The sequence below is a fragment of the Danio rerio genome, chromosome 20 (genome assembly GCF_052040795.2).
Source record: "Danio rerio strain M-AB ecotype USA chromosome 20, GRCz13ab, whole genome shotgun sequence".
Classification (NCBI taxonomy): Eukaryota; Metazoa; Chordata; class Actinopteri; order Cypriniformes; family Danionidae; genus Danio; species Danio rerio.
In genome coordinates this window covers 59,425,001-59,437,500 of record NC_141040.1, presented here as the reverse complement: position 1 = coordinate 59,437,500, position 12,500 = coordinate 59,425,001, and the positions used below count along the sequence as shown (strand labels likewise).

Below are 12,500 nucleotides of genomic sequence, written 5' to 3'. Positions count from 1 at the left end.
CATTACTCACTGTTGCAATGTGTATTTACACTTTTAGAGAGGTGCGTGTAAGTGACGGCCACAGCAAGAGCTATTGACCTTATTCTCCTCAGACGAGCGGGCGCTGCCATTTGAATCTTTTTGGCACGAGACTTCCGCTCTCATTCACTTCAGTTTATTTTTGCACATTAAAAACTGCTCGTTTCGCTGTTTGATGTTGCAAACTGATATTTCCTTGTTATATTATTCTACTTGGTCTGTGTAGTCATGCAAGCATTTGTTTGTAGAGCGAGTAGTTTGACCGTTTTTTGCCGTTTATTATTCCTTGTCATTTCTCCCATTGGCGACTGAAACGGAAGTTCTAAGACAATCGCGAAAACAGCCGCACTTCCACATTTTAGAATAAGGTCAATATGATCGTGTAAAGGCTGCGCTGGAGCAAACGCGTGTGCTTGATGCAGAAGTATAAATCAGCCTTAAGTCAAGTTAACGGTGAAGAAACCTTCTGTCTTGCTACAATCCAGCTCGCTCTTTAAGATCTCTAAACTCAGGGCTTCTGGTAGTACCTAGAATAGCAAAGTCGAGTAAAGGAGGTCGAGTCTTCTCATTTATGGCTCCTGAACTCTGGAATAGCCTTCCTGATAATGTCGAGGGTCAGACACACTCATTTCAACACTAAAGACCTATCTGTTTAGTAAAGCATACACTCAGCAGTATGATGCATGAATGTGCTCCACACAGGTTTCTGCATCTCGTTTATATACACTATGAACAGCAGCTACGCTCATTATTCTTTTTATTCTCTATTTCCACCTGGGAATACTCATCCCCAGGCCCTCAGAGACTATGCAGCACCACTGATTCGATCCAAGACCAGCGACGAGATGATCGCAAGGTTTCCATAATCCTGGACCAGGCCGTATCCTGAGCAGCTGCTGTGGTGGTCGTGGAGGAGTGGAGAGCATGAGCAGGCCCGGATTGGCTAATCGGGAGGACCGGGAGAATTGCCGGTGGGCCGGTGCGTTTTTTGGCCGCGAGGGCCGTTGTCCCTAGCTCCAGAATCTGTTGCTCTCAGCAGTCACACTTTTTACATTAATTATTTTTTTTTACTTGACCACAGTCTTCCTATTAATTATTTTACCAAAGCTCTGCTCTTTTTATCTATTTTCTCGCAGCCTGGTTAATGATGATATAAGTAAAACGAGCCACTATTAACGCAGTTGTTGTGGTCCAGTGATTAGCGCGTTAGGCTATGACACTGCGGACCCGGGTTTGATCCTCGTCTGAGTAGGTTTTTATTTTTTTATTTTTATTGTTAAGACATATAATACTGTTAGGGTTGTTGAACATTTGAAGTTCTAAAGCAGCTGTTTTCTCAAAAAAGACGTGATAGTGTCATTAGAAACTGATTTGGAAATGACCTTATTTTAATATAGTCAGTCGTGAACTGAGGTGGGCCGGTCTGAGGCTTGAAACTCCAGGGCTGAAAAGGAGTCCCACTCCGGCCCTGAGCATGAGACTGATTCCTGTGACACTCCAGGGACAGACGAGTCTTCGCTAAGGTCCAGCATTCTCCAGCCTTCAGCGCCTAGACTGCAGCTCTACACAAGACGTTTGGCCAGAGGAGAAATGGTGGTGCCCAACTGAGCCTGGTTTCTCTCCTGGTTTTTTAATTCTTCACTTTCGCCAATTAATGAAGTTTGTTCCTCCTCTGTCACCATTGGCTTGCATGGTTTAGGATCTGTAAAGCTGTGCATGGATGGATTTGCTCTTCAGTGTTTGGACTTTCAGTAGTGATTATTAAACCACACTGAACTGAACTGAACTGAACTGAACTGAACTTAAACACTGAGAACTGAAATGCACTGTTAACATTCACTATGATCTTCTATGTTCAGCTGCTTTGACACAATCTACATTGTAAATGCGCTATACAAATAAAGATGAGTTGAACTGAATCCAATATGCCCACTGAGAGGAGGAGTGTGTAGAAATCTTGAATGTTCAACTTTCAAGAAACCACTAAAAACCCAACTATTTAGTCTCCACTACACTTCCTAATCTGCAATTGCCTCTCTGAATATCACACTAACTGTACAAAAAAAAAAAAAAAAAAAAACCTAATACTACTAATACTTCCCTTCTTAGACTTTACAGACCTGAAACTTGCTTATAGCACTTATTCATTGTTGCTCTTATAGTTGTGTAAATTGCTTCCTTGTCCTCATTTGTAAGTCGCTTTGGATAAAAGCGTCTGCTAAATGACTAAATGTAAATGTAAATGTAGAAATGTCCTGCTCTCTTGTAAAAGTGTTGTGTTGTATTTTCAAAATACAGGATTTTATGTTGATGCTTATTGTGGCTGCTGTATTTTGCCCATCCCAACATACACACTAAAACACACACACACACACACACACACAATGGACTGAATATTCCAGCAGGTGAGTTATTAACTCCTAAAGTTGGCAGAGCACCTGATTCTTCATGAACAAACACACACATAATAATATACACACATATAAATCTAATATGGTAACACTTGTGTGTGTATGCGTGTGTGTGTGTGTGTGCGTTCATAAGACTGCCATGACACATCATGCCGTGACATCTTATGAATGTGACTGAGATCGTATGTGTGCTTATAACTCTTCTGAAGTGTCATAGGCTCAGGTATGACATTTTAATCACAGAGATGACATTGATCATCATGACGAGCTGACGTTGCCATAAGACTGATCCTGTGTTCAGAGTGATGAGCTGTATTTGTCATTAGGATGTCTGATTAACAGTGTGGTTAGTCTGTGAGAGCATTATGAACAGCCTCATTCACATCTCAGCACATTTACATCACAAAATCAGCTCTTGAGTTTTGGGAAACAGATATGTGGCGGGGTGACGCAGTGGCGCAGTAGGTAGTGCTGTCGCCTCACAACAAGAAGATCGCTGGTTCGAACCTCGGTTCAGTTGGCGTTTCTATGTGGAGTTTGCATGTTCTCCCTGCCTTTGTGTGGGTTTCCTCCGGGTGCTCCGGTTTCCCCCACGGTCCAAACACATGCGGTACAGGTGAATTGGGTAGGCTAAATTGTCCGTAGTGTATGAGTGTGTGTGTGGATGTTTCCTAAAGATGGGTTGCAGCTGGAAGGGCATCCGCTGCATAAAAGCATGTTGGATAAGTTGGCGGTTCATTCCACTGTGGCGACCCCAGTTTAATAAAGGGACTAAGCCAACAAGAAAATGAATGAATGAATGAAATATGTGGCGGCCATTTTGGAATGAAAATTCTAACAGGACAACAGCACAGATAACTAACAGTAGACAGAATCAATCAAATATGAGTTAAGTATTATACTATACACTCTCAGAAAAAAGGTGGACGGTGGTGCAAATGATGCTGTTTAAGGAATAGTTCTGTCTCTTTGTAAAGTTGTACCGTATATAGTACAGAAAGAGCTCTTATGCTGCTGTTCTGTACCTTTAACAGCAGAACTGAAATGAAGGCTCACAACTGTTCTCATATAAAGGTTCATCAGTGTTGGACAACTCCTTCTCTATTACAATATCTATCAAAATCAATATGACTGAAGAGGCGACATGATGTATGACTAGTTTCCATATTAAAACATGAACCATCATGTACACGCACACGCTTAAACACACTCATCCACATTATTAAGATCGATAATACAAAACATCTGATAAAACAAAACCACAGGTGTTGTAGACTGATCATTCAAGACATTTTAATAAACATTTGGTAAGCATTTTCTGATAAATATCAATTCACTATTGATATCTGCTGAATTGGTGTTTGCTCTCCACTACACAGGAGAGCTGGTGAAAGTCCAGCACATGCAGAGCGTTCATGCACACATTTAGTGAAATGATGAAAAATGATTTTTAAAATGTTAAGATGTTTAGATCTTTTAATTGATGTTTAAGTATTTTTTATTCTTTACTGTACATGGAAAAGGGGCACTAACACTAAAATAAACACAAGGGTTTGTATCTTCTTTGGTGCGACATTGTGCCATTTTTTTCTGAGAGTGTACACATCTACAGTAGAGGTCAGAGTTATTCACCCCTGTTTATTTTTCCAGATTTCTGCTTAACGGAGAGCAGATTTCTCCAGCACATTCTAATCATTCATTCATTTCCTTTTCGGCTTAGTCCCTTTATTAATCCGGGGTCGCCACAGCGGAATGAACCGCCAACTTAGCCAGCACGATTTTACGCAGTGGATCCATCTCTGGGTAACATCCACACATTCACACATACACTCATACACTACCCAATTCACCTGTACCGCATGTGTTTGGACTGTGTGGGAAACCGGAGCACCCGGAGGAAACCCACGCCAACACGGGGAGAACATGCAAACTCCACACAGAAACATCAAATGAACCAGCCGGGACTCGAACCAGCGACCCAACGACCCTCTTGCTGTGAGGTGACAGCACTACCAACTGCGCCACTGCGTCGCCCCCATTCCTAATCATAATAGCGTTAATAACTCATCTCTAATAACTGATTTATTTTTTCTTTGTCATGATGACAGTAAATAATATTAGACTAGATATTCTTCAAGACACTTCCATACAGCTTACAGTGACATGTAAAGGCTTCACTAGGGTAATTAGGGTAACTAGGCAGGTTAGGGCAATTCATTGTAATAGGCAATAGGCAAGTCATTGTATAACGATAGTAAATATGTAAGCGAAAATATATAGCTTAAAGGAGCTAATCATTTTGACCTTAAAATGGCTTTAAAACAATTAAGTACTGCTTTTATTCTATATTCTAGCCGAAATAAAACAAATCAGACTTTCTCCAGAAGAACAAATATTAGAGGAAACACTGTGAACATTTCCTGAATCTGTTCAACATCATGAGGGAAATATTTAAACTAGAAAACAAAACTCAAAGGGGGCGAATAATCCTGACTTCAGCTGTTTGTGTTAGGGGTGTCCAAATGAATTGTTTCTTTGGTGCACCGCAATGCAGACGGGGACAATTTAATATCGGTTCAGGAATAGATCAGAACCAGTTATTATGTCTCAGTAGAATACTGTGGTGAAGGAGGCGAGGGCGAGTAAATAAAACACTCCTACTACTTAAAATCTAGATAATTATGCACAGTTCGACTGCTTGTGAGTTTGCTGGACAGTCTTTCATTGACACTGAAGAAGGCACAACATGAGCCGCTATTGCACTACTATACGGAGAAATGCTGTAAAACTCTATCTCTGCCTCTCTCTCTCTCTCTCTCTCTCTCTCTCTCTCTCTCTCTCTCTCTCTCTCTTTCTCTCTTTGCACATGTGACCCACTCGTAAGACCTCGCCTGTCAGCGCTCAAAAAGCAGACGGGAGAACACTGACATGAGTTTATTAGCTGTAAATGCTCCTGCTGTCTTCTGTGTGTGTGTTGGAGTTTTGTTTGATTCATTCAGAAAGAGAGTTTTCTTTGAGCAGGTCACATTAAGGCTCCAGTTCATATATCTGACTGCTGTATCAAAGAACAATATTGTATTATAAATAGTGTATGAATATTAATATATGTATAGATTTAAATGTTTTAAAAATCTTGTGTCGTGAAAAAAAAATCTAACTCTGTATGGAAAGCATCGTCAGTGCACCGAGATACCGAATTGAAGCGAATGATGGCATGATAATCGTAACCGAACCAAACCGTGAGCCCAGTGTAGATTCACTCTGCTCAACTTAATGTCTCTTCAGTGTTGGATTCAGATCAGGAGACATATTCATAATAATATATTTTACACAAAAGCTTTATTAGTCTTTCTTTAACAGACAACGCTGGAAAACATACTAATATAACATAATACTGCAACTAAAAGTGTCCTGTCAGTCTGTCAACATCTTATATTGAAAGTCAGGTTCATTTCATTTAAGTTCAATCCAGAAATCTGCATTCATCTGTATGCAACTATTAAAGTCATTTAAAGTGATTTCACCTAAAAGTGAAAGTAAGTATGGTTAGTATATTAAACAAGTCTGTTAAATGAACTATTAAAAGTGTGAATGATCACCAGTCTTCTGAGCATCTTTCAGGTTGTATCTCAGCTTTAAATAAATGAATAAAATCAAAGCAGCTTCTTGCCATCGCGACAGCAGTAAGACCCAATGACCGGCTGATCACTTTCACTCCAAGATGGCAGAATGGCGGGGCTGCTGCTGCTGCAGTGGAACGTTCTACTGAGTGTCGCCTCTTGCTGATTCTAAGCTCTGTGATAACGTCTTACGACAGTCATGTTTAAGAGAATGACGCTTCATAACATGAACACGACCTCAATCACATTCATAATGTGTGTCATGTGAGGGTTATAAAGGGTTAATGACAGCCTCATGAACAGCTCTTCAACTCCAGTCATGTTCATTTCCTGACATCACACACTCAAGAACCCTCAGTCCTGTTTTCAGCTACTGATTACGTGTATTACTCCCAGCAGGTGTGTGTCGCCATGAGACCTGTGTGCTTGTGTGTGTGTGTGCATGTGTGTGTGTGTACCTTCATAGGAGCCAGCTGTATGGGTGTGATGTAGGACGGGTCCACCATGGGTTTGGGCCGGTTGGCTGTGTCCGCCAGCAGACTCTGCCATTGCTGCGGCAGGCCGGTGAACTTCTGCTGCTGCGGGTCGAAGTCTGTGTGCACGCGGTGCTCGAAGTTAGACGGAGCCGAAATCTCCAGACGCTTCTTCTTCTTTCCAAACATGCTGGAAGAGCTGGAGAAACCTGCACGCACACACACACACACACACACACACACACACACCAACAGCATCAGCTTCACATCCAGCCGGTGTTTCTCACAGCTCCCGCAATACTTGACTCTGATTGGTCGGTCACAGCATGTGTAATGTTACTGATGCTATTGTGATCAGAGGTTCTGCTGATAAACCTGCCAACATTTATCCTGCAATAACCACCAGCTGCATGTGCTTTATGCTAATTATCACAGCACTACTGGCCACACAACTACATCTGAGACACAAAACAGCGATCTGAGCTCTAGTAGTTACAACTCCTGCATTTATTTTCATCTTTATCAGTTGCATAATGAGACTGAAGGGGCGGCACGGTGGCGCAGTGGATAGCACGTTCACCTCACAGCAAGAATGTCTCTGGAGTCTCTGAGTCTCGGCTGGGTCAGTTGGTGTTTCTGTGTGGAGTTTGCATGTTCTCCCCGTGTTGGTGTGGGTTTCCTCCGGGTGCTCCGGTTTCCCCCACAGTCCAAACACATGCGGTACAGGTGAATTGGGTAGGCTAAATTGTCTGTAGTGTATGAGTGTGTGTGTGTGTGTGTGTGTGTGGATGTTTCCCAGATGGGTTGCGGCTGGAAGGGCATCCGCTGCGTAAAAAACTTGCTGGATAAGTTGGTGGTTCATTCCGCAGTGGCGACCCCGGATTAATAAAGGGACTAAGCCGACAAGAAAATGAATGAATGAATTTAAACAACAATATTGAACAAGAAATTTACTAGCTGATTTAACAAGACATAATTTTGTTAAAGTAAAGCTTTAGTGTTACATTGAGTAAATTAGAATCATTTTAATTAGAATAACACAATACAAACATTTTGAGTCAATTAGTTGCAAAGAAGTTAGACAGACATATTGAAACCATGCTTTATCTACAAATGTGCTTTGTGTTCATACAACATGTTCAAAGCAGTTCAGGTTTACTTGATTGGATTAGATGCATAAAGGGTGCCACGATTAAATCATGTTCATTCAACATTTTTTTTTTTGAGTGTACTTATTTTTAAGTCCGAAGAGAGAATTGAACTATTGTTTGTTTATTATTGTTTATTACTGTATTATTCAGTAACTGAGCAGCAGTAAATAACACTGTAAAACACACGGAGTGATTTACTAAACTAGTGGTGTTCTGAAATGAATGAACTCATAATAAACCTGAGAACCGTGAAACTGAGCTTATTCCTCTATAATCACACAACCAGCATCCATAATCACTGCACCCCTATTTAAATAACATGGTTTAAAAGTTACTGTGATCGACCAATCAGAATCAAGTACTCCATAGAGCCGTGTAATAATTAAACTGAATTTATGTTCAGTTCTGGGTCTGGAACGTGTCTGTTTTCATCTGTTCTCTCCATGTTGAGGCCTGTGTGCTTCATTTACAGAGTGAAATGCTCAGTGTCAGACGCCAGATGAACGTCACAACAGCTGAAGGAGGAACATCTGAGGGACGGATATAGTTCAGGCTGGAAATGTTTCACTCAGAACACTTAAAAACTACTGTCTAATTAAGAGAAACAAATGTAAAAGATTCAATATAAAACTGAACATGTGTAGTGTTCTCCACGAGCGTCGCTTATTCACCACTTCATTTAGCTTATCTGTGGGCCACACACTCACACACACACACACACACACACCGCGGTTCTAGCCAAGACACAGCTGACACTGGCACTGTGTGTGTGTGTTAGTGTGTGTGTGTGTGTGTGTGTGTGTGTGTGTGTGTGTGTGTGTGTGCGCTACTGGAGTTTCAAAGGAATGTCCTGCACAGAAACACCATCCAGCCAACAGAAATACCACAGCGCCACCCTCTCACACACACACGCTCATACACACTCACTGACACAGCAGATGTTGCTCATGCCACTCAGAATATCTTGTCTACACACATACACACACACACACACACACACACTCATCAAACTCACGACAAAACACAGTGTGACAGAGTTAAAGCAGCTCACTAATATGAGCAAACGCTTCACACTCTTCATCAGAGCGTCACACACACACACACACACACACACACTCAATCCACATGCTCCAGTTCTGAGTGTTAATGCGCTCGTCAGCGTGCGTCGTGTTGTTCTGAGTGTGTAGTGTAGTGTTAGTGATCTCCGCTGTAGTGTGTATACACTATAAGCAGTGTGCTGAGCTGTAGAAGGGTGATGTGTGAAGCTCAGCACAGCGTACAGCATCAGACCCGCTCAGACATTGCAGGATTACAGTCAGCACACGACGACAACCTGTGACCTACATCAGGACCACAGCCAGGACAGCGGATTACAGGGACTGGAGGAAGATTACAGACCCCCGGATAAACTTATAAGACAATCAGACAGCATCAGCCTGACAACGGCCCAGAAAACCCTAGCAACCATACCGCATCAGCTTGACAACAACCCAAAATACCCTAGCAACCACAAGTCATCAGTCTGACAACTGCCTAACGCACCCCAGCAACCACAGAGCATCAGTTTGACAATTGCTCAGAACACCCTAGCAACTACAATGTGACAGCTTGTCAACAGCCCAGAACACTACATAACCACACATTAACATTTCTGACCATAACTCAGATCACCCTAACAACCACACAGAATCAGAAACACCTTGGTAACCCTACACCATCAGCCTGGCAACTGCCTAAAACACCACACACACACCACACAGCCTCAGTCTCTCAAAAGCCTAGAACACCCTAGAAACGACACAGTATCATTCCTAACCATCACCCAGATCACCTTAGCAACCACACAGCATCAGTCTCTCAACAGCCTAGAACACCCTAGAAACGACACAGTATCATTCCTAACCATCACCCAGACCACCTTAGCAACCACACAGCATCAGTCTCTCAACAGACTAGCACACCCTAGCAACCACACATTAACATTTCTGATCATAACCTAGATCACCTTAGCAACCACACAGCAACAGTCTCTCAACAGCCTAGAACAACCTAGCAACCACAAACAAACATTCCTAACCATCACCCAGATCACTGTAACAACCACACATTAACATTTCTGACCATAACCTAGATCACCTTAGCAACCACACAGCAACAACCTGACAAATGTTGAAAACACCCTAGCAACCACACAGCATCAGCCAGACAATCCCTCAGAACACCCTAGCAACCACACATCATCAGCCTGACAACTGCCCAAAACAACCTAGCAACCACACATCATCAGCCTGACAACCGCTCAGAGCACCCTAGCAACCACACATCATCAGCCTGACAACTGTCCAAAACACCCTAGCAACCACACATCATCAGCCTCACATCTGCGCAGAACACCCTAGCAACCACACATCATCAGCCTGACAACTGCCCAGAACACCCTAGCAACCACACAGCATCAGTCTGTTAACAATCCACAACACCCTAGCAACCACACAGCATCAGCCTGACAACTGCCTAAAGCACCACACAAACCATACAGCATTAACCCTTTCAACAGCTTAGAACACCCTAGCATCAGTCTGACAAATGTTCAAAACACCCTAGCAACCACACTCAAGAACACTTGAGCGATCACACAGTAACACTCCTGACAATAACATAGAACTCCCTAGCAACCACACAGCATCAGTCTGAAATCCCCCATAAACACTCTAGTAACCTTCCTGCAGAATACCCTAGCAACAGCCTGACAACAGCGCAGAACACCCTAGCAACCCCAGTGCAGCACAGACTGTAAGAGTGAAGCAGAGCGAGTGTGAGTGATCATCCTCATCCTCATCTTCATCATTACCTCTAATCAGCTGAGCTCACTCCTGATGAAGAGTAACAGAGTCATTCCCTGAGTCATGTCTACACACACTCACACACACACACACACTCACTGTTTCTGTAAGCCAGGCCTCTGTCTCTGACACACCCTCTGCTGCCATTGGTCAGTCAGAGCATCAGTCCCGCCCCTCACTCATGTGATTGGCTGACCTGTGCTGGTTGGTGATTGAGCTTCTGTCTTCTGATCTTCAGCTGACCGTCAACAATACAGCAGTGTGTGACAGCAGCGCACCGGCACCGGCTGTCACACACACACACACACGCACACACACACACACACACACACACACACAGCTATTTACAGCACACACACGATGGCATTCCACACGCCTGCTGCATATGTGCATACCACTGACCACCACTGACAACATGACAGAACAACACACACACACACACACACACACACACGCACACACACACAGCACAACTGTAGAATCCTACACAACACATGCCTGCACAACACACACACACACAACTCAAACAACACACCCACACAACATAACACACAACCGCACTGCAAAAAATGAACACACTCACACAACACTATACAACATGACACAACACACACCCGCAGAACATTCTACAAAACACACAACACACACACACAACCCACCAACACAACACACACAACACAACAACACGTACACAACACAAGAACAATACAACAACAACCCACACAACACAACAACACACATACACACACACACAAAACAACACACCCACACAACATAACACACACCCGCACTGCACAAAATGAACACACTATACAACATGACACAACACACACACACACAGAACATTTCACAAAACACACAACACACACAACACAACAACAACACACACATACACAAAACACAACACACAAACACAACACAATAACAACACACACACAAAACACAACAACAACACACATACACACAGACAACACACACACAACAAAACAACAACACACACACACACACAAAACACAACACAACAACAACACACACAAAACACAACAACAACACACATACACACAGACAACACACACACAACAAAACAACAACACACACACACACACACACACACACAAAACACAACACAACAACAACACAAACATACACAGACAACACAACAACACACACACATACACCAAACAGAATACAACACACACACAACAAAACAACACACACACAGACACACACACACAACTCACAACACAACAACACACACATACACACAGACAACACAACAACAGAACACACATACACAAAACAGAACACAACAACACACACACACAACACAAAAACAACACACACATATACAAAAAACAACACAACAACAACACAACACAACACACACAACACAACAACAACACACACATACACAGAGACAATACAACAACACACACATACACAACAACAACACAACAACAACACAAATCACAACACAACAGACACATACACAACAACAAGACACACAACAAAAAACACACATACACAAAACACAACAACAACACACACATACACAAAACACAACACACACAACACCAACACACAAAACACAACACAACACAAAACACAACACACACAACACCAACACACAAAACACAACAAAACACAAAACACAACACACACATACACAAAACACAACACAACAACACACACAACACAAAGCACAACACAACACACACATACACAAAACAGAACAAAACAACACAACAACACCACACACACAACACCCCAACACACACACAAACACAAAACACAACACAACAAAACAACAACAACACACACAACACACCCGCAATGCACAAAATGGACACACTCACACAACACTATACAACATGACACAACACACACACGCAGAACATATCACAAAACACACAACACACACATACACAACACACACACAAAGAACAAAACAACACCACACACACAAAACACAACACACAACACC

The 12,500-nt window shown here is 42.5% G+C and overlaps 1 protein-coding gene across 7 annotated transcripts in view; it reads right to left on the bottom strand.

The window, feature by feature from the left end:
* Window positions 1-12,500, bottom strand: part of pak5 (p21 protein (Cdc42/Rac)-activated kinase 5) — an 83,943-nt gene that overhangs the window by 61,293 nt on the left and 10,150 nt on the right. For 4 of the 7 annotated variants that reach the window (XR_015945532.1, XR_015945534.1, NM_212962.3 and 1 more), the window contains 1 exon segment: window positions 6,508-6,731. Coding sequence is in view for 4 of the 7 variants with exons in the window: in NM_212962.3 (NP_998127.2) it covers window positions 6,508-6,711 (204 nt within the window). In the remaining 3 variants the exon portion in view is untranslated. 7 annotated transcript variants of the gene reach the window in all.